Genomic DNA, 24,257 nt, shown 5'->3' with positions numbered 1-24,257 from the left:
CTAAGTTGTGTCTGACTCTGCGACCCAATGGACTGTAGCCCTCCAGGCTCCTCTGTCCATGGGATTTCCCAGGCAAGAATACTGGAGTGGGTTGCCATTTCCTTCTCCATCATTTAAACTTTTAAATGGTACTCTAAATCTTTTTTTAAAATTATAGATGTAATAAAGTAGTATCACAGAAAGTTTGGAAAATAGAAAAAAAAACAGATAAAAACCACTGCTCTCACTTAAACAAAGGACTAGTAGTTTTGTGTATTTCCTTACAGTAATTTTAAAATCAGTAGTAGATTATTGTAGTCATTGTATTATAAGATTTTATCTTTTTCTCTGAGCATCTTAAGATAAGAACATTTCTGCTATTTTTTATAGAAATTGTAATTGGAAATGGCCACACAGTACTCCTAATAGAAACATAGTTTATCTACTATTCAATATTTAGGTTACTTCTGATATTATATAAATAATACAGTGAACATTGTCATTTATTTTTTTCTTTCTGTTGGATACATTTCTATTACTTCGATTATTTGATCAAGGGAAATGACCACTTTGACATGTAGTACTGTTTTTTAAAAATGAAACTGTATCCATTGATATTTCAACAAACATAGTAAAAGTGATTTTTAATATAATTTTACTAGCTTTGGCAATGAATGTAAAAGTATTTTTTCTAATTTAAGGTTTAAAGTATTACTTCATTATTTTCATTTCCATTACATTTTTTATATTGCTTTGTATTACAACACTTTTGCATATTTATTTCAGGTTTTTTTAAAATGGTTTCTATTTTATAAATGGTCTTTCATGGTATTTTTTGTTTTTTAAGTCACTGTCTGTTTTGAAATAATGGTCTAATTTTAATTTTTTTACCATCTGAAGCTAATAAATGAAATTTTTTTCTCTTGGTAAACAGCTATATTTATTGGAATCTACTTTTATTTTTATGAACTTCTATAATGGCAGTTTAAAGCATTGATGATATTTGCTTTCTGAGTGTCATTGTTTTATGCGTTAAAAAGTAATGTGTAGTAATGTGTTATATGTCTATAAAATATAATGTTAAATTCTCCGTAATAACCATCCCCTTCAGAGGTGATCACTGTTAACTCTTTGTTACATGTTTTTTTAAGGTTTTTTTCTATGCTTCACTTAATTGCTCATTCAGCAGACATACATTTTACTGTGTCAGGTACTGTGCTAATTTTGGTAAACCAAACACTTATAGTTAAGACATATTTTTACTTTGTGCCAAAATTGTTGAATTCGGTGCCCTGGTTCTTAAAGTTTCATAATTCATTAATATTTGGTACTTAACTTTCAAAGCATTTTACACTTAGTATTTGAGGTGTGTGGGTAAGTAAAAATTTAAACAGACTACATTAATTGATTTGGGGGGACTTGAGTTTAAAAATAAAATCAGATTGTAAATATGTTGACTTTGGCATAAGATGAGCAAAAGATTAATTACAAATAGTTGTATGGGTAAGTAAGAGGTACTTCTTACAGCTAAAATTTAAGTTTTAAATTATATACATATATATTTCTCTCTTCTTTTTTAGGTAGCAGTCATCTGATTAGTACATCTTCTTGGCGAGATGGACAAAAATTAGTAAAGAAAATTCTTGGTCCTGCACCTAGAATAGAGCAAAAAGAGCGAAGAGCAGCATCAAGTGACAGAAGTGGAAGAGAAAGAACTACTAAATCTGGTGAGCAGTTAAAGTAGTCAATTAAACTACTTAATCATTTAAATTGTTTAGCAAAGCAATGAAAAGTTGCTTGTGTAAGTACTTTGAGAGGTGAAAATACTCTTTTAAGAATACTCTTTAAAATTTTGCTTTTTAATTGTGAATGTAGCTTAAAAAAGAAGTAATGTTCTATTGGGCTTGGCTATGGATAATTTCCATATATAGATGTTATGTTGATCCTTATTAAGAATTCTGTTTGTGTTATAGTAATTATAGTTAGCTGTCATTGTGAATAAATAGCAAGGCATCATATAATCAAATCCTATTAGACTATTAGGGACCTTTAGAGGATTAAGTCCAATCTGTCTTCTCACCATAGATACAAGCAGAAGTAGACATTCACAAGGTTGGATTTTTTTGTTTGTTTGTTTGATAGATTAGGAAACAGGCCCTGAGAGAGAAGTGAGTTTTCTCAAGGATATACAGTCAGTGGGTGACACAATTTGATCTAGATCCAGAGCTCTTTAGTTTGACACCCAAGTCCATTCTCCTTTTAAAATGTCATGAATGCCATTTGAAATAACTACTCTTTCATGAACACTAATTTTAGAAAATGAAATATAAATACCTACAAGCCAGCTTTCCTTTTCTATTGAAAAAAATTGCCTCAATTTGAGCTTCTGAAATGGATTCAGTAAGAAGTGCTATTTGATATAGAGAAGTTAATACATATTTTGTATTTACTCTTTTTATCTGACTTATAAATAAACTTATAAATTGTCAGTCTAAGACTAAGCCACATCAGCAAACATTTAGTTGATAAAATGATTGTTTTTCTATATATTTAATTTTTTTCTGCTATTCATTGGAGAGTTGTGGCAGCCTAATATCAGTTTTTAACAACTGATTCAGGGTTTGGGGAGAAAGATAAATAGTAACATTAAATATGCATATGGGAGAGAATTAGTATCTCTCTATTAATAGTTGATATTGATAATTGTCTATTAATAGTTAAATATTCACATCAACAGCAAGATTGTCCTTATTTCAGAAATATTAAAAGATGCACTTTAAAAAAATGCTGAGGAAGTACAGTTCCTATGGAGTATCGGAATTGTTCTCTTTTTTCTTAGGTTCTCTAGAAGACTTTTTAAGATATTTTAGTTAAAGTGAAATTTCCTAATTTTCTCCTTAATGCAGTAAATCTTAGAAATGAATATAGAATTTTCATACTTTGCAGGGGGCCATATTGGAAGAGCAGAGTCGGATCCTAGATTGGATGTTTCACATAGACATCGCCCACGAAACTCAGAACGTTCAAGAAGTAGAGCTCGGTCAGAAAATAATGTAAAGAAATTAGCGCCATCTCTTCCAGATAATAAGCAGGAAGAAAATGCTGCCTTAAATAAGGACTTTTTACCTGTTGAAATTCGTGGAATTCTTGATGACCTCCAGTTGGATTCAGCAGCTCAGACTGCAAGACAAGAGACAGGAGAGTTACAGAATCAGAAGTCATCAGCAGCCATACAAGCTCCTAGAAGTCATAGCCCAATAAAAAGAAAACCTGACAAAATAACAGCTAATGAAGATCCCCCTGTTATTTCTAAAAAGCGTCACTATGATACAGATGAGGTACGTCAGTACATTGTTAGACAGCAGGAAGAAAGGAAGAGGAAACAAAATGAGGAGAAGAAGGCCCAAAAGGAGGCCACTGAGCAGAAGAATAAACGATTACAGGAGCTCTACCGGAAACAGAAAGAAGCCTTTACTAAAGTGAAAAATGTGCATCCTTCTGAGCCATCAGCAACTAGGCGACTGCAAGAAACTTACTCCAAATTACTTCTAGAAAAGTCATTGCTTGAAGAGCCAACTCAGCAGCATATCATGCAGGAAACACAGGTAGTGGTACTAACAAAATTATAAAGGGAGGTAATTCATGGTTAAGAAAAACTTTCTTGCTGTAATATTTAAAAATTACTCACTATTCCTAATATTCAGACATATGTTTAGACAGTATTTATAATAATGATGGCCTTTCATGAAGTTTATTCTATATGCAGAGTAATTTGAAAAATACAATTGAAAGTAAGTTCTCAGTTTCCTAGAGTGATTGTTGATCTGTCTCATTTCTGGTTAGTTATATAGTTGCCTAGTTTTTGTTGTATTACTGAGCAAAGTTAGACTGTGTTAATAATGAAAAACCTAGTTTTGTTATCTGTGCTGAAATTAGAGAATATTCTATTATAGTATGCTAATTTTATGAGTATTGATTTTGTTTTTAAGGATAGTAAGAATAACATTTGAGTCTATGCCATGTGCCACTTACCATTTTAAAAGCTTTACAGGCTTAAGTTTCAGTAAATCCTCACAACTCTGAGAAGGGGAGGTACTGCTAGTATTTCCACTTATTAGGTGAAAAAGAGAATTAGAAAGAGTATTATTTCCTCCAAAGTACACAGTGAATTGTAGGTGCCCTTGTTGGATTTCAGTTGTAATTTTTGCTGTTAACCGTATTGGCTGGTTTTAAGACAAACTAAATTAAATTGGTTTTATTTGAGAGGAAAACAGCGCCTGCATTTCATGAACTTCGTAAAGTTGAAGTGACTTAATATTTATCTTATGTGCTCCTTGAATGTGTCTTTATGATGGGAGTCGATAAAAATATCCTTTTCTTACAGACCAGACCAGGGTATCAGCCATCTGGAGAATCTGACAAAGAGAACAAAATGCAAGAACGTCCCCCAAGCGCATCTTCCAGTAGTGACATGTCTCTGTCAGAACCTCCACAGCCTCTTGCCAGGTATAAAGGGGAGAATGAAAGATACTTAAGTATATCTTTCATGATATTTACTATAGTGATATCTTTCGTGATATTTACTATGGTGGTCTATGCCCAGTGAATTTTGTTCATTGACCTTCTCTGGGAACAAGAGGTTTATCTGGAAGTTGGATATTATCTTCTGATGGACGCTTAAGCATGGTTATACATTTGTACTTGGTGCATGCCCTATTTTGTTGTTCAATTCTTTCCAGTTCTTCAATATTTGGTGTAAATATCAGTTCCTGTCAGGGATTACCTTCAGTTGGAAGTACCCTTGCTTTCTTTGACCTCAACACATGATAAAAGTTTGTTGGATGAGTGAATCACAGTGAAATTAGTATTTTTAAATATTTGTGTTAAATATTTTTGAAAAGGTGTTTCCATATTATTATTCAAAATTTCTTCATATAACGCCTACATCAACATATCTTACCTCTCAAAAGCTGTATTTGGATACACATATGAACAACTGAACAGGGACTAAGAGGGGATTTGATTTGAATTCAGATTGGTGACTGAGGGCTATTTTACCTTGAATTAAAGAATAAAAGATTTTTTTTTCCCCTTGGGCTATATTGTTTGCGGTAAAGTAAACAAGCAAACCTATTTGTCCATGAAAGTTAAGGTGATTTTCAGACTACATGATTATAAATTATACTTTGAAATAATCATTTTTGGAAGAGAAAGATTTTGAAATTCTTCTTTGGGAATGCACAAATAAAAATCAAGTCACCAGTTTGGGGTTAATGTACATATGACCCTCTCACCCCTTGCTGGCCCCCATCACCCCCCCCCCAAGAGAATAATAATTTTGATAAAAATAGCTAACATTTATTGTTTGTTACATTTTAGACACTGATCTAAGTACTTTGCATTTAATCCTTGTAAATTCTTTGAGTTCTCTCAGTTGTTGTTCTTCAGTTGCTACGTTGTGTCCAACTCTTTGTGACCCTATGGACACAGTCCATGGAATTCTCCAGGCCAGAATACTGGAGTGGGTAGCTGTTCCTTTTTTCAGGGGATCTTCCCAGCCCATGGATCTAACCCAGGTCTCCAACATGGCAGGCAGATTGTATACCAGCTGAGTCACCAGGAAAGCATGCCCTATTGAACTTTTATTATAAGTGAAGTCGCTCAGTCATGTCCAACTCTTTGCCAGCCTCCTCTATCCATGAGATTTTCCAGGCAAGAATACTGGAGTGGATTACCATGTCCTTCTCCAGAGGATCTTCCTGACCCAGGGATTGAACCTAGGTCTCTGTATTGCAGGCAGACTCTACCTTCTGAGCCACCAGGGAATTTCATTGAACTTTATATATCTTCATATTAGTACTTAATGTCATCGGGTTTAGCTATTTATTAGTCTGTCATCCCTTTTAGATCTTCTGAAGCTGAAGGATTAGGTCTTAATTGGATCAAGTTTATTTCCACTTTTGTGTATGGCTGTTCTACCATTAAAATTAGCATTCTGAACACTTGAATATAAAGATCTCAGATTTTTACTCAGCAGTACCTTTTTATTTATAACTTGCTTTGTATTTCCATTACTACCATTACTAGTTTAGTTTGGGTACTAATAACTTCACATCATGCATTTGAAATAGTCTGTATTCTGTGGCATAGCATGCATTCACTCAGTTCAGTTCAGTTCAGTCGCTCAGTTGTGTCCGACTCTTTGTGACCCCATGAATTGCAGCATGCCAGGCCTCCCTGTCCATCACCAACTCCCGGAGTTTACTCAAACTCACGCCCATCGAGTCAGTGATGCCATCCAGCCATCTCATCCTCTGTCGCCCCCTTCTCCTCCTGCCCCCAATCCCTCCCAGCATCAGGGTCTTTTCCAATGAGTCAGCTCTTCGCATGGTGGCCAAAGTATTGGAGTTTCAGCTTCAACATCAGTCCTTCCAATGAACACCCAGGACTGATCTCCTTTAGGATGGACTGATTGGATCTCCTTGCAGTCCAAGGGACTCTCAAGAGTCTTCTCCAACACCATAGTTCAAAAGCATCAATTTTTCAGCATTCAGCTTTCTTCACAGTCCAACTCTCACATCCATACATTACCACTGGAAAAACCATAGCTTTGACCAGACGGACCTTTGTTGGCAAAGTAATGTCTCTGCTTTTTAATATGCTATCTAGGTTTCTAGGTTGGTCATAACTTTCTTTCTAAGGAGTAAGCGTCTTTTAATTTCATGGCTGCAGTCACCATCTGCAATGATTTTGGAGCCCAAAAAAATGAAGTCTGACACTGTTTCCACTGTCTCCCCATCTGTTTCCCATGAGGTGATGGGACCAGATGCCATGATCTTAGTTTTCTGAATGTTAAGCTTTAAGCTAACTTTTTCACTTTCCTCTTTCACTTTCATCAAGAGGCTTTTTAGTTCCTCTTCACTCTCTGCCATAAGGGTGGTGTCATCTGCATTTCTGAGGTTATTGATATTTTTCCCGGCAATCTTGATTCTAGCTTATGCTTCTTCCAGCCCAGCGTTTCTCATGATGTACTCTACATATAAGTTAAAGAAGCAGGGTGACAATATGCAGCCTTGATGTACTCCTTTTCCTATTTGGAACCAGTCTGTTGTTCCATGTCCAGTTCTAACTGTTGCTTCCTGACCTTCATATAGGTTTCTCAAGAGGCAGGTCAGGTGGTCTGGTATTCCCATCTCCTTCAGAATTTTCCACAGTTTATTGTGATTCACACAATTGAAGGCTTTGGCGTAGTCAATAAAGCAGAAATAGATGTTTTTCTGGAACTCTCTTGCTTTTTTGATGATCCAGCGGATATTGGCAATTTGATCTCTGGTTCCTCTGCCTTTTCTAAAACCAGCTTGAACATCTGGAAGTTCTCAGTTCATGTATTGCTGAAGCCTGGCTTGGAGAATTTTGAGCATTACTTTACTAGCTGTGAGATGAGTGTAATTGTGCGGTAGTTTGAGCATTCTTTGGCATTGCCTCTCTTAGGGATTGGAATGAAAATGGACCTTTTCCAGTCCTATGGCCACTGCTGAGTTTTCCAAATTTGCTGGCATATTGAGTGCAGCACTTTCATAGCATCATCTTTCAAGGATTTGAAATAGCTCAACTGGAATTCCATCACATCCACTAGCTTTGTTCGTAGTGATGCTTTCTAAAGCCCACTTGACTTCACATTCCAGGATGTCTGGCTCTAGGTGAGTGATCACACCATTGTGATGATCTGGGTTGTGAAGATCTTTTTTGTACAGTTCTTCTGTGTATTCTTGCCACCTCTTCTTAATATCTTCTGCTAGGTCCATACCATTTCTGTCCTTTATCGAACCCATCTTTGCCTGAAATGTTCCCTTGGTATCTCTAATTTTCTTGAAGAGATCTCTAGTCTTTCCCATTCTGTTGTTTTCCTCTATTTCTTTGCATTGTTCGCTGAGGAAGGCTTTCTTATCTCTCCTGGCTATTCTTTGGAACTCTGCATTCAAATGGGAATATCTTTCCTTTTCTCCTTTGCTTTTCGCTTCTCTTCTTTTCACAGCTATTTCTAAGGCCTCCTTAGACAACCATTTTACCTTTTTGCATTTCTTTTCCATGGGGATGATCTTGATCCCTGTCTCCTATACAATGTCACAAACCTCCGTCCATAGTTCATCAGGCTCTCTGTCTATCAGATCTCGTCCCTTAAATCTATTTCTCACTTCCACTGTATAATCATAAGGGATTTGATTTAGGTCATACCTGAATGGTCTAGTGATTTTCCCTACTTTCTGCAGTTTAAGTCTAAATTTAGCATTAAGGAGTTCATGATCTGAGCCACAGTTAGCTCCTGGTCTTGTTTTTGCTGACTGTATAGAGCTTCTCCACCTTTGGCTGCAAAGAATATAGTCAATCTGATTTCAGTGCTGACCATCTGGTGATGTCCATGTGTAGAGTCTTCTCTTATGTTGTTGGAAGAGGGTGTTTGCTCTGACCAGTGTGTTCTCTTGGCAAAACTCTATTAGCCTTTGCCCTGCTTCATTCCGTACTCCAAGGCCAAATTTGCCTGTTACTCCAGGTGTTTCTTGACTTCTTACTTTTGCATTCCAGTCCCCTATAATGAAAGGGACATCTTTTCGGGGTGTTAGTTCTAAAAGGTCTTGTAGGTCTTCATAGAACCGTTCAACTTCAGCTTCTTCAGCATTACTGGTTGAGGCATAGGCTTGGATTACCGTGTTATTGAATGGTTTGCCTTGGAAACGAACGGAGATCATTCTGTCGTTTTTGAGATTGCATCCAAGTACTGCATTTTGGACTCTTTTGTTGACCATGATGGCTACTCCATTTCTTCTAAGGGATTCCTGCCCACAGTAGTAGATAGAATGGTCATCTGAGTTAAATTCACCCATTCCAGTCCATTTTAGTTCGCTGATTCCTAGAATGTCGACATTCACTCTTGCCATCTCCTGTTTGACCACTTCCGATTTGCCTTGATTCATGGACCTAACATTCCAGATTCCTATGCAATATTGCTCTTTACAGCATCAAACCTTGTTTCTATCACCAGTCACATCCATAACAGGGTATTGTTTTTGCTTTGGCTCCATCCCTTCATTCTTTCTGGAGTTATTTCTCCACTGATCTCCAGTAGCATACTGGGCAGCTACCGACCTGGGGAGTTCCTCTTTCATTATCCTATCATTTTTGCCTTCTCATACTGTTCATGGGGTCTCAAGGCAAGAATACTGAAGTGGTTTGCCATTCCCTTCTCCAGTGGACCACATTCTGTCAGACCTCTCCACCATGACCCTACCGTCTTGGGTGGCCCCACACGGCATGGCTTAGTTTCATTGAGTTAGACACAACTGTGCTCCTGTGATCAGATTGGCTAGTTTTCTGAGATTTTGGTTTTAGTGTGTCTGCCCTCTGATGCCCTCTCACAACACCTACCGTCTTACTTGGGTTTCTCTTACCTCAGACTTGGGGTATCCCTTCACCGCTGCTCCAGAAAAGCTCAGCCGCTGCTTCTTACCTTGGAGGAGGGGTATCTTCTCACTGCCGCCCCTCCTGACCTTGAACGTGGAGTAGCTCCTCTCAGCCCTCCTGCACCCCGCAGCAGCATCTCCTTGGAGGTGGGGTTGCTCCTCTCGGCCGCCGCCCCTGCCCTCGGAGGTGGGGTAGCTCCTCTCAGCCGCCGCTACTGTGCTGTCGCAGCCTGGCGCTCTCGGTCGCTACCCCTGACCTTGGGTGAGGGGTAGCTCCTCATGGCCGCACTTCTGCGCGGTCCGTCGCAGCCGGCGCACTTCTGCGCGGTCCGTCGCAGCAGTCTGTTGCCCATTCACTAGTCTTTCTTTACTCCACTTTCATAGCAGTCCTCTAATATGAAAGACTGCAACAGCATAACCTTCGACCAAACTGTGCATGACATGCTTTTCATTTCCTTTACTACCCTGTTTCCTCTCTTCCAGATGGTTTTTTTTTTTTTTTTTAAACTTAATTGGTACAACTTCTTATTTATCCATATTTGGTCTGAGGTTGCAGCCTATCTAAATAACTTTGAGTCATAATTTGATTATTTGTTGGGTTAACCATGCCTCCTAGCTTTCTGTCATCTACAAATTTGATAAGCACACCATCATGTCATCATCCAAAAATAATGGACAAGGCCAAGGACAAAACCTCATTTTTTTTTTTCCCCCCTGAAGATCATCTTAACAGTTAACACCAGCCTTTAACCTTTGTATATGGTATTCCTTAATATACAGCGAGATATCCATAGTCTGGAAACATAAGTGAATTATATAATGTCATCTAGGACATCTTTGGAGATGGCAATGGCACCCCATTCCGGTACTCTTGCCTGGAAAATCCCACGGACAGAGGAGCCTCATAGGCTGTGGTCCATGGGGTTGCGAAGAGTCGGACACGACTGAGCAACTTCACTTTCACTTTTCACTTTCATGCATTGGAGAAGGAAATGGCAACCCACTCCAGTATTCTTGCCTGGAGAATCCCAGGGATGGGGGAGCCTGGTGGGCTGCCGTCTATGGGGTCACACAGAGTCGGACACGACTGAAGTGACTTAACAGTAGCAGCAGGGCATCTTTGTTCTGTTTCTAGCCTCTGTGGATGGACTATCAGTTTTTCTGAGAACTAGATTGTATTCATCTCATTTCTTTAGAATGCACAATGTTAAAACCTAACTGATGCTTATTAAATATATGTTGATTAGAGTAACATTATGCCTATAATCTTAAGCATTTCTCTATTATGTAACATTATTTTTAAAGGGAAAGGTAGAGCCAATGTCGTAAAAAATTTTGTCCATAGAGTTTTAAGGGTTATGAGGCCTTCTCTTTAATTAATAGTTTTAAAAACATGACTTAGTTTTTTAAAAAATGTCCTGGTGAAGAAAGCTGTTTACAGAACAATATGTATGATAAAATCTCATTTTTGTGAAAGTAACACCACCAAACACAATATACATGTAGAAAAAGGTTTGGAAAGATAATTCTGAATGAAATAGTGATAGCCTTTTTCTCATTGGTTAGCTATGAGTGATCTTTATCCTTTTCATCCTTTGTTGTTGTTGTTGTCCTCATCTTTTTTTTTTTTTTTGCAGTGGCTATGCATTGCTCTTATAATCAGCAAACGCAAAACTTTAAGAAAGAAAAGGATGGCTTAGTTATGAGGTCCTGTGTTAACTAACGTATTGTAACTTTCATTTCCAGAAAGGACTTGATGGATCCTTCATGGATGCAGCCTGACAGACTAAGTCCACGAGTCCAACATCCTCAACCACAGCCTCTTGTTGGGACAGCTGGAAATTTACTTTCCCATCTCTTGAATCTAGAGCATGTAGGAATTTTGCATAAGGATTTGGAATCCATTTTTCCAACGAGGAAGAATCACAGTTTGGCTTCGGGGCCATTAACTTTTACACCTCAACCATATCTGACCTCACCAACTGCTCATCCAGATGCCTTGTTAAAATCTAGTGCTAGCCAATATAAGAGTAAACTGGATCGTATTGAAGCCTTGAAGGCAACAGCTGCTTCTTTGTCCAGCAGGATTGAAAGTGAAGCCAGAAAATTAGCTGGGGCTAACATTAACTATGGGTCAGTATGGAACACTGAGTATGATGTGCAGCGAACACCACAAGAAGATGGACATTGGACCAAGGCTATAAGTCCACCTGTGAAAGAGGATGCAGAAGATGTTTTCTCTGCTCGAATTCAAAAGATGCTGGGAACCTGTGTATCTCATGCAACTTTTGATGATGATCTTCCTGGTGTAGGCAACCTCAGTGAATTTAAAAAGCTTCCTGAGATGATAAGACCTCATAGTGCCATATCAAACCTCAGAATGAGATCTCCTGGACCCAAACCAGAAGGGCTGCTGGCACAGTTGTGTAAGAAGCAGACCGACTCTTCTGGCTCTGATATGCAAGTTTGTTCTCAAGACAAAGCTAAGATATCTCTTGGTTCCAGCATAGATTCCGTCAGTGAAGGGCCTCTTCTTAGTGAGGGGAGTCTCTCCGAAGAAGAAGGACGTCGAGATGAACAGTCCCCTTTGAAGTTAACAGAGATCTTGAAAGAAAAGGAATTTTGTGCTGGAGAAAGAAATGCTTATGAACCCATCAAAGAGTTTCAGAAGGAAGCTGAAAAATTCTTACCACTCTGTGGGCCTATAGGTGGTACACAGAGCAAAGGACCATGGGAAGAATTGGCAAAGGGAAGTCCACATAGTGTCATTAATATTTTTACAAAATCATATAAGTTATATGGAAAAGGTAAGAAAAATAGTAACCCTTGTAATATTTGTATGTTATCTTAGGATAAATTATTTTGTAATCCTGTACAAGATAATACTTAACTACAGATATTCATCATTCCTTATAAGGATAATAGAGATATATTATTATCTAAAGTAATCTCAGTTGTCTGCAAGCTTCAACTAGAGTATTGTAATTTAATCTTTAAAAATTTATTTTTTAGCTCTCGTGATTAAAACAGTAGTTGATTGATGGTTATGGAAATTTTGGTCTGATTTAGAGAAATTCATAGGTGATGTTCAAGATAGATATGTATCAAGTATATACTCGGGTTACTATGGCCAGAGTTATATATTTAGATAGAAAATATGTGTATTTCTTAAAACGGTGATTTGTGTGTGCCTCGTCACACAGAGTCGGACACGACTGAAGCGACTTAGCAGCAGCATAACAAACAGATCTTTGGGAATATAATGGTCAAGAAATGAGAGGACCAACTGTAGTAATATTTCTAACATGGAAGCAAATCTGTTACTATTTGTCTAGATGAATGCTAAAAACAGACTTTGAACAGTAGTGTAGCTGTACATTTGGGTCCTAAAATAATAACTTTTAAGGTGCCCATGTGATCCCTGAGATCCTGCAATGCAACTTTTCCTTTGTGTGGCAGACTCAGCTCCTTCAAGTTCCTGCCTTTGTTCTTCCTCCTGTAGCTGGATTCTACCCATCTTATGCAAATATCACCTTAAAATTCCCAGGTTGGAGAGTGAGTGAGGCTGAGCCCGAAGTAGGCTATGGATACTGTGTTTTTTTTCATTTCCATTCTACATAGTGAACGATTTATCTGACAGATGAATTGATTTAATCTGTTCATCTTATGCTTAATTGGGTTTCCCATTACTTTTTCCTAGAATTCATAGTTAGCTACTTCATTTGATCTTGTGCAGACCTATATGTGCCTATTTATCTCTTTTGTTTAGCACTTATTTCTATAAGTGGTCATTTTCAAGTCCTTTGAATATTAAAATTCTTCTGATTAAAGCAAAGAGCTTGTAAATCAACCCCCTCAATTTCTTTTCGCAAGAAGGTTGGATTTGTTTTTAAATCCTTCTATTAGATTTCCATTAAGATATTATAGTTATACTGAAATGTTTTAGAGTTGATATGTTATCTGGGATTTGTTTCAAAGTAATATTTGAGGAAAATTACAGATGGAGGGATACGAAGTTTGTGTTGGTATTTGTTAAAGCTGGATAATGGATGTATTAGTTTCATTATATGACTCTCTTTACTGTCATATATATGTTTGAAAATTTCCTTAATAAAAAGTTAAAGATGTATTATCAGATATAAAGATAACTTGAAAAGAAGAACTAATAAAAGCAAACTAAAATATCCCTAAATCCATGTTGTTAATCCCCAGGTTGTGGAATGCTGTGCTTGTAGTTTTTTAAATGTTTATTTTAAAACACATTTCAATTACTACTTTTGACAGAATTTGAAGACAGGTTGGAAAGAGGAACATCAGCATCACGGCCTTTGAATGCCATCACAACCCCTCTAAGCAGCGTTTCCTATGAAGATGATTTTGTTTCCTCTGCAGGGAGTGGGACTTTGACAGAGAACAAGTCAGCTCTTGAACCCAAGTAAGACTATGTTAACAGTATGGAATAAAATCTGAAGAGTGAGACAAATGTACAAATGAGAACTGAAGTCTGGCTATTAGTCAGATTTTGCTTATTTGAAGATACATGTAGAAGCTGCATAGCATAGTAGTTATTAAGAGCATGGGCTCTGGATCCAGACCATATGGGTTTAAATACTGACTCTAGTAATGTTTAGTTGTTTGTCTTTGGGCATGTTGTTTAATTTCCCTGTGCCTCACTTTTCTTCTCTGTTAAAGTGTTATGAATGTTCAGTGAAATACAAAGTACTTGGAATAGAGTCTGGCACATAATAAACAAAACATAGATTGTTAAATCAATCTATGAATCCCTGGTTGAGGTTAGTATTGGGAAAATTATCCAATGGTGTGTTAATATGAGATGATTAAGAAATGGTTTTCTGTAATAGAATTGAAGATGACTAGCTAGACACTTGACTCCATGATCCCATTCAGTTCAGTTCAGTTGCTCAATCATGTCTGACTTTTTGCAACCCCATGAACTGCAGCATGCCAGGCCTCCCTGTCCATCACCAACTCCCAGAGTTTACTCACATTCATGTCCTTTGAGTCGGTGATGCCATCCAACCACCTCATCCTCTGTCATCTCCTTTTCCTCCCGCCTTCAATCTTTCCCAGCATCAGGATCTTTTCAAATGAGTCAGTTCTTCACATTACGTGACCAAAGGATTGGAGTTTCAACTTCAACTCCTGTCTTTCCAATGAATATTCAGGACTGATTTCCTTTAGGATGGACTGGTTGGATTTCCTTGTAGTCCAAGGGACTCTCGAGGGTCTTCTCCAACACCACATGATCCTAAGTAATCAGTAAATTTTTTTATAATTGGGATAACATCAAAAATTTTGCAAATCTTTGAATAGTAGCAATATTATAATGTTAATATTTATTGAGCAGTTAATGTACAAGGGAGTTCCCTGGTGGCTCAGTCAGTAAAGAATCTGCCTGCAATGCGGGAGACCTGGGTTTGACCCCTGGATGGGGAAGATACCCTGGAGAAGGCAATGGCAACCCACTCCAGTATTTTTGCCTAACCATGGGAGAATCCCATGGTTAGAGGAGCCTGGCAGGCTACAGTCCATGGGATCATAAAGAGTTGGACACAACTGAACAACTAACACTTTCACTTTAATGTGTAAGGTGCTAAGAGGACTGATAGGGCTTTACCTGTATTCACTCATTCTCCTAACAGCCTGATATGATAAATATTTTTGTTATTATTCATACTTGAGAGGAAACTGAAGTCCTAAGGTTGTTACCTGTACAGTGTCATGTAGTAAGTGAATCAGATTTCGCCCGAGAATTTCCTCCCTAAATTTTGTTACCATATAAAATAATTTGTAATCACTCACATGCAGTATAATTTTCTTCACACATTACAAATTATAATGCACATAAAATTATTGGATGATCTTTAAAAAATTAATTATATCCGCATATATATGAAATCTAGAAAGGTAGTAATAATGATGCTACATGCAGGGCAGGAAAGGACACACAGACATTAAGAACAGACTTTTGGACAAAGTGGGAGAAGGGGAAAGTGGGATGATTTGAGAGAATAGCATTGAGACATATACATACCATATGTAAAATAAATAGCCAGTGGGAGTTCAATGTATAATGCAGAGAACCCAAAGCCAGTGCTCTGTGACAACCTAGAGGGGTGGGATGGGGAGGAAAGTGGAAGGAGGGATTCAAGAGGGAGGGAACACATGTATCTCTAATGCCTGTTCATGTTGATATATGGCAAAAGCCATCACATTATTGTAAAGTAATTATCCTGTAAAAAATTAATCAAAAAAATTATATATAGCTAGATTAATGAAAATAAGTATTATTAAGATTATAGCGGAAGTGTAGTTTTCAATTTTGAACTTCAAAGTAAAGGTTTATTTTTTAATCAAGATGTGTAAGGATTTAATTGTGGTAACATTTAATATCACCAATCAATATGATTTATTATATTTTATTTCTGAGTTGATTAGAACATATTAAATTATTATTCCCTATAAGATTATTAGAAGGAAAATAATTATAAATTTGAGTAGAAATTGAGGTCACATTTTTCAGTATCCAGCATTATATTTTTTTCTCTTATGTGTCTGAATTACCCATTTTTAATGGTTTCACTTCAGTAAAAAACTGCCTAAGACTTTTCTCAGTAATAAATTGAGCCATAGGGAATAATGCAGGCTTCTGGTACGGACAAAACAAAGCAAGTGGAAAGCATCTTTGATTATAGTTATATTCTGTTTGTGACTAAATAGATTTTAAAATATCTATAGTTTTAGCTGTGAGTTGAAACTTTTTATTTCTTTCTTTAACCACTATTACTTATTCTTTGACAGTATTGGTAGTCACAGTTTGGGCATTCAGGAGGATCATTCTAGCAGAAAGTCTGCCTATGAGCTCTCCTCTGTGGATGTTACCTCCCAGCACTCATCAGGGGCCCAGTCTGCGGCATCGTCTCGTTCATCTTCTTCTTCTAAAGGGAAGAAAGGAAAAAAAGAAAAGATGGAATGTAAGTGAAATTCTATGTGATGATCTTTTTCTCTTTACCAGTGGCTTTGCGACCGAAGTTAATGATTTGATTTCATAAGTTAGATAACTTCTTTATGATAATAGTATAATTGACTTTCATACTTATTTATCATTACAATAATACCTTTTGATATATAACATTATAAATCTTTTGATTACTATGAAAGGAATACATTAACAATGATAAAAAATTAAAAGTTGTAGAAAAACAATTTTACAACAGTTATAAACCTCTATTGATTCTTCTCCTCAGAGATAACTACTATTGATGTTTTTGGTGCCTATTTTTCCAATATGTACATAAAACCAGGCACATTCCCACATGCATTTTAATTTAAAAAGCAGAAATGAAATAATATTATTTTGCAGCTGCTTTTTAAAAACTTTGTATCCTGTATATTTCTGAGTGTCGTTAACTGTAATGGTCAAATTTCCGTATCTACAAAGTGAAGATGATAATAAATGCTTTCCATGGTAATTTTGAAGCCTACATATATAACGTGTACATCTCAGTACTTGCCACAGTAGCTGGCCCTTTGGCATTCTTGACTAATTGAGAACACCTTTCAGTCCCCTCAGTTCTACTCCTGGCTATAATTTGCTCAGTAGGCCTAGTGATGAGAAGATAACAGTCATTAGGCAAAGGCCTCTTAGAGTCACAGAATGGTCTCTAGGGAATGATTTTGCTTCCACAATTATTTTTTCTAATAGTAAAAAATTGCTTGTTGAGTTAAAAAAAAAAAAGACTGGGGAGGACAAATGTATAAATATAGAAAACTATTTAAAAATGAAAAATCATCTGTATTTCCTCCACCTAGAGATAACCAATGTTAATGTCTTTTTAGATTTTATTTTATTGTGGTAAAATATATATAATGTAAACCTTATCATTTTAACCATTTTCAAGTGTTGAATTCAGTACTGTTAATAAGCATGTTCATAGTGTTCCACAACCATCATTATTACCCAACTCCAGAACTTTTTCATCCTGCCATGCTGAAACTTGGAACCCATTAAAGACTAATTTCCCTTCCCTCCGTTCCCCGAGCTGCTGCTAACCACTGTTCTACTTTCTGTTGCTGAATTTGACTACTGTAGGTACTTCATATAAGTGACATCATCCAATATTCTTTTTATATCTGGCTTATTTCATTTAGCATAGCATCTTCAGATTTCATCCACGTTGTTACATGTATCAGAATGTCCTCCCTTTTTAAGGCTGAATAATATCCCGTTATATGGATACACCACATTTCGTGTAATCTTTCATCAGTTGATGGGGATCTTGGTTGTTTCATCCTTTTAACTATTGTGAGTAGTATGGACATGAACATTGGTGTACAAATACTGCTTGAGTCCCTACTTCCAGTTCTTTTGTGTATATACCCAATTGTATATACTTGCTGGATAAAAAGTCATTTCTATATTTATACCTTTAACATTTTACATTCTCACCAGTAGTGTACAAGGGTTCCAGTTTCTCCACACATATACTAACGCTTGTTTTGTAGTTTTTGTTTTTTTAAGAATAGATATCCCAATGCATGTGAAATGTTAACATTTTTAGTAAGAATACTTCTAGACAGTTAGTAGGCATATGTAAATAGAAAATGTTACATGTATGAGATCACATTTTATGTGATTTTTTTTTTTTCCTGTCAATGGGTTACAGAAGCCTTTCTCTGTTAGTAAATATGGTTAACCCTTTGTAAGGGGTTACTTGTTTGTTGTTTAGTCGCTAAGTCATGTCTGAATCTTTTTGTAACCCCATGGACTATAGCCCACCCGGCTTCTCTGTCCATGGGATTTCCCAGGCAAGAATACTGGAGTGTGTTGCCATTTCTTTCTCTAGGGGATCTTCCGAACACAGAGAGTGAACTCACATCCCCTTCTGCATTTCAGACAGATTGTTTACCACTGTGCCACCTGGGAAGCCCAATGGCTACCTAGTGTTCTGTTATTTGAATGTATTGTAATTTGTTTATCCAGTTCCCCATTGCTGGACATTTAGATTCTTTCTTTTCTGTAATAAACACTGCTGCATTTTCTATAATAAACACTGTAAGGCATTGAATAGTCTTACAAATGCATCTTTATGCATTGATTTGGTTCTTTTAAGAGAAAATCCTAGAAGGAAAATAATGGACAATGAGTATAACATGCCTAAAATTTGGATGCATTTTGCCAAATAGCTCTTTAGAAAGCTAGTGTCACTTTATACTTCCAATGTGAGACTGCTCGGAGAGAATTTTTTTTTTCCTTTTTAATTTATTTTTTAATTGAAGGATAATTGCTTTACAGAATGTTATTGTTTTCTGTCAGACCTCAACATGAATCAGCCATAGGTATACATATATCTCCTTCCTTTTCAACCTTCCTCCCATCTCCCTCCCCATCCCACCCCTCTAGGTTGATACAGAGCCCTTGTTTGAGTTTCCTGAGCCATACAGCAAATTCTTGTTGTCTGTTTTACATATGGTAATGTAAATTTCCATGTTACTCTTTCTTTACATCTCACTCTCTCCTCCCCCCTCCCCATGTCCGTAAGTCTATTTTCTATGTCTGTTTCTCCATTGCTGCCCTGTAAATAAATTCTTCCAGTAACATTTTTCTAGATTCTGTATATGTGTGTTAGAATAGATATTTATCTTTCTCTTTCTGACTCACTTCACTCTGTATAATAGGTTCTAGGTTCATCCACCTCATCAGAACTGACTCAAATGTGTTCCTTTTTTATGGCCAAGTAATATTCCATTGTGTGTATGTACCACAACTTCTTTATCCATTCATCTGTTGATGGACATCTAGGTTGCTTCCATGTTCTAGTTATTGTAAATAATGCTGCAGTGAACAATGGGATACATGTGTCTTTTTCCATTTTTATTTCCTCAGGGTATATGCCTATGAGTGGGATTGCTGGGTCATATGGTAGTTTTATTCCTAGTTTTATGAGGAATCTCCATATTGTCTTCCATATTGACTGTATCAATTTATATTCCCACCAACAGTGCAAGAGTGTTTCCTTTTCTCCACACCCTCTCCAGCATTTATTGTTTGTAGACTTTTTGATGAGGGCCATTCTGACCAGTGTGAGGTGATATCTCATTGTGGTTTTGATTTGCACTTCTCTAATAATGAGTGATGTTGAGCATCTTTTCATGTGTTTGTTAGCCATCTGTATGTCTTCTTTGAAGAAATGTCTGCTTAGGTCTATTTCCTACTTTTTGATTGGGTTGTTTGTTTTTCTGCTATTGAGATGTATGAGCTGCTTGTATATTTGGGAAATTAATCCTTTGTCAGTTGTTTCATTTGCTATTATTTTCTCCCATTCTGAGGGTTGCCTTTTCACCTTGCTTATAGTTTCCTTTGCTGTGCAATAGCTTTAAGTTTAATCAGATCCCACTTGTTTATTTGGGTTTTTATTTCTGTTACTCTAGGAGGTGGGTCATACAGGATCTTGCTTTGATTTATGTCACTGAATGTTCTGCCTGTGTTTTCCTCTAAGAATTTTACAGTTTCTGGCCTTACATTTTGGTATTTAATTCATTTTGAGTTTATTTCTGTGTATGGTGTTAGGAAGTGTTCTAATTTCATTCTTTTACTTGTAGCTGTCCAGTTTTCCCAGCACCATTTATTGAAGAGGCTGTCTTTCCCCATTGTATAGTTTTGCCTCCTTTGTCAAAGATAAGGTACCCATAGGTGCATGGGTTTATTTCTGGACTTTCTGTCTTGTTCCATCAGTCTGTATTTCTGTTTTTGTGCCAGTACCATACTGTCTTGATGACTGTAACTTTGTAGTATAATCTGAAGTCAGGAAGGTTGATTCCTCCAGCTCCATTCTTCTTACTCAAGACTGCTTTGGCTATTTGGGATCTTTTGTGTTTGCATATGAGCTGTGAAATTTTTTGTTCTAGTTCTGTGAAAAATGCCACTGGTAATTTGATATGGATTGCATTGAATCTGTAGGTTGTGTTTGGTAGTTATACTCATTTTCACTTTCCTGCCTAGGAACATGGAATGTCTCTCCATCTGTTTATGTCATCTTTGATTTCTTTCATCGTTTCTTACAGTTTTCTGTGTACAGTTCTTTTGTCCCCTTAGGTAAGTTTATTCCTAGATATTTAATACTTTTTGTTGTAATGATGAATGGGATTGATTCCTTAATTGCTCTTTCTGATTTTTCATTGTTCATATATAGAAATGCAAGTGATTTCTGTATATTGATTTTGTATTCTTCAACTTTTCTTAACCTCACTGATTAGCTCTAGTGAGGTAATTTTCTGATACTATCTTTAGAGTTTTCTATGTAGGGTTTATTTCTTTTCCAGTCTGGATTCCTTTTATTTTTCTTCTCTGATTGCTGTAGCTAGGACTTTCAGAACTATGTTGAACAATAATGGTGAAAGTGGACACCCTTGTCTTGTTCCTGACCTTAGGGGGAATGATTTCATTTTTTTACCATTGAGAATAATGTTTCCTATAGGCTTATCATATATGGCCTTTACTGTGTTGAGGTAGATTCCTTCTGTGCCCATTTTTTGAAGAGTTTTAATTATAAATGGGTGCTGAATTTTGTCAAAGTCTTTTTCTGTGGCTATTGAGATTATCATATGGTTTTTATCTTTCAATTTAATATGGTGTATCACCTTGATTGATTTGCATATATTGAAGAATCCTTGCATCACTGGAATAGACCCAACTTGATCATGGTGTTTGAGCTTTTTGATGTATTGCTGAATTCTGTTTGCTGAAATTTTGTTGAGGATTTTTGCACTTGTGTTCATCAGTGATACTTTCCTGTAGTTTTCTTTTTTTGTATTGTCTTTGGCTAGGAGAGGTATAACTCTCTTGCACATTGGAAGGGTTCTTTAAAACAGATGGAACATTAGACAGCATTTTATCAACACTTCTCAAAGCCTGTCTTTTCTTGTGAAATACTGATTCAGTGCAATAGGCTGCTTCATAGGTGTTCTGAGAACAAAAGAACACCCATGGTTCCACAAACCTGGGAAGTGCTTTTAGAGTAAAACAGGCTTCTTTCTAACAGGACTTCAGTACTTTTAATATGCTGATATGGATTATTTAGGATGAGGATGAGGCTATAGTGTGATATTTTTCAAATTTATTTGACCACAGAATCAGTTCTTCAATCAGCATGTTACATACAAATTCAGCAGAATACATATCAGGAAATGATGATTTTGCTCAGTTTTTTTATTTTGCAGTTGTTATGCTTTATTATGTTAGTGTCTCACCTAAGGTTACTAACTAGTTATTGGCAAAGCCTAGATTCTGACTTCTAGCTCATAAATCAAATTTATGTTTTACTATAATATATTGTACAACTTAAGATATCATGATATATTAAATTATGAGTATAAACAATATGATTCAGTGTAAGTTTTAAAAATTATAATCTAATACTTGATTAGGTGAAATACAGGTAATTTTCTGTGGTTTTCAGTTTCTCTGATTCCTTCTCATAATGCCTTAAGAAAACCCATATATTTTGCTTACCACAGCATCAACTTTAACTTAGTATCTTATCCCAAAGTTCTAAGATGTATACATTATGTTGCATATACTTCAGATCTGGTGGTGAAAAATAGTGCATGCTCACTTACTTCCTCAGTGTTGATGAAAAGAGTAGATGAAAGTGGTAATCATAGGAAAAAAATTATCTTAATTTAACTTTAAAACATATAAATATACTTTCATTTGGAAATCTTTTAAACTAGGGGCAGATGATTTCTTTGCATATAGGTCCCTTGAATGGAGTTTAGATCTTTCTTGCATAGACCATTGTATTGTCTACGATTTCTAGTTTTTTGAAATGAACAATTTTTAAATTGTGTATTTTCAAAAATAATATATTAAGTGAATGAACTGTTTTTATTCTAGAAGAGTGCATCTTTATTATGGTAAAGTTAGAGATAACCAGTATTAACAGCTTGTTTCTAGCCTAGGAGTCATAAATAGATTTTAGATTGTAGAATCCTTTCTAATTGATGGACAATCCTCTAGATTATTTGTATTTTTCTCCTCATTATGATATACTGACTAGCATATTTAATTCATTGTATACATCTTCACATAGCTTCTTGTGATAAATTGCTATGAGAAATTCCACCGTTAAGGGCTTGGCTGCAAAATTATTTCTATGTATTTTTTGAGTTGTCCTTAAGAAAGGATATATGATTCCTTAAAAAACTAGGAATAAAGCTACCATATGACCTAGCAATTCCACTGCTGGTCATATACTGTGAGAAAACCATAAATAAAAAAGACACATGTATCCCAGTTCTTTGCAGCACTATTTACAATAGCTAGAATATGGAAGTAACCTAGATGTCCATTGACAGATGAATGGATAAAGATATGGCCCGCACGCACACGCACGCACGCACGCACACACACACACACACACACACACACACTGGAATAGTATTCAGCCATAAAAAAGGAATGAATTTGAGCCAGTTCTAGTTAGGTGGTGGATTTAGAGAGTGAAGTAAATCAGAAAGAGAAAGAAATATCATATTATTGCACATAAATGGTATCTAGAAAAGTGATATTTATGAACCTATTTTTAGGGAAGGAATGGAGATGCAGATACTGAGAACAGACTTGTGGACACAGTGGAGAGAAGGCAGTGGGATGAATGGAAAAAGTAGCATCAACATAAGTACACTACCATGTGTAAAATAGATAGCTGGTGAGAAGTTGCTATATAACACAGTGATCCCAGCCAGGTGATCTGTGATGATCTAAAGGAGTAGGATGTGGAGTGGGGAGGGAAGCTCAAGAGGGACTTGATATATGTATAACTATGGCTGATTTACATTGTTATATGGCAGACACTGTCATAATATTGTAAAGCAGTTTTCCTCCAATTAATAAATAAATTAAAAAAAACACAAAGGATATATGAATTTGTACTCCCATGAAAATGGTGTATGAGGAGTATTTCATGTGTGTGCTGAATGACAGTCAAGGTTTCATTACTTCAAAAATATTTGCTAATCTGATATTGAAAAATGGCATCTCATTGATTTGCATTTCTTTGGTACTTGGGTTTAGTATTTCTCACATGGTAAGACTGTTCTCATTTTTCCTTTTCAAATCAAATTTTGATGAAAAATTGTTACTTTATTACTATCACTACAGAATAATGTAGCTTAATTTTAAAATTTATTTTTTGTGTGACAAACATAGTTAACATAAAATTTGCCATTTTAACCATTTTTAAGTGTACCGTTCAGTGGCGTTTAATTTATTCATACTGTTTACAACCAAATTTCACTACTATCCACCTCCAGAACTACTTCATCCTCCTGTACTGAAACTCTCTGTACCTATTAAACAGTGATTCCCTATTCCTCCCTTTCCAGCCCCTGGCAGCCCCCATTCTACTTTTTGTCTCTGTGGTTAAGTGTCTAGCTCAGTACCATTAGGTACATTCACAGTGTGGAGCTATCACCATTTCATTCATCTCCACAGCTGTTTCTTTATTCCAAACTGGAACTCTATGCTCACTAAATAATAGCTCTCATTCTCCCCTCTGCCGTTCTGTTTCTATGAATTTGCCTATTCTAGGTACCTCAGATAGGTATGTAACCATACAGTGTTTGTTCTTTTGTGACCAGATGGTTTATTTTACTCAGCATAATGTTGTCAGAGTTCATGCATGTTGTAACATGTGTGAAAATGTCCTTCTTTATTAAGACTGAACAATATTTCATTGTACGTATATACCAGTTTTGTTTACGCAGTCATTGTTGAAGGACATTTGAGTTGCTTCTACC

At 36.3% G+C, this 24,257-nt stretch overlaps 1 protein-coding gene across 4 annotated transcripts in view; it reads left to right on the top strand.

Annotated features, from left to right (window-relative positions):
- The window catches only part of CEP350 (centrosomal protein 350), a 155,555-nt gene that overhangs the window by 43,751 nt on the left and 87,547 nt on the right, over positions 1–24,257 (top strand). For all 4 annotated transcript variants that reach the window (XM_043484574.1, XM_043484575.1, XM_043484573.1 and 1 more), the window contains 6 exons: positions 1,560–1,706; positions 2,926–3,584; positions 4,364–4,485; positions 11,184–12,244; positions 13,722–13,872; positions 16,260–16,432. In XM_043484574.1, coding sequence (XP_043340509.1) covers positions 1,560–1,706; positions 2,926–3,584; positions 4,364–4,485; positions 11,184–12,244; positions 13,722–13,872; positions 16,260–16,432 — 2,313 coding nt within the window. The remainder of the gene's footprint in view (positions 1–1,559; positions 1,707–2,925; positions 3,585–4,363; positions 4,486–11,183; positions 12,245–13,721; positions 13,873–16,259; positions 16,433–24,257) is intronic.

The sequence above is a fragment of the Cervus canadensis genome, chromosome 13 (genome assembly GCF_019320065.1).
Source record: "Cervus canadensis isolate Bull #8, Minnesota chromosome 13, ASM1932006v1, whole genome shotgun sequence".
NCBI lineage: Eukaryota > Metazoa > Chordata > Mammalia > Artiodactyla > Cervidae > Cervus > Cervus canadensis.
Note: the sequence above shows the minus strand (reverse complement) of the source record. Positions and strands in the feature narration are given on the sequence as shown.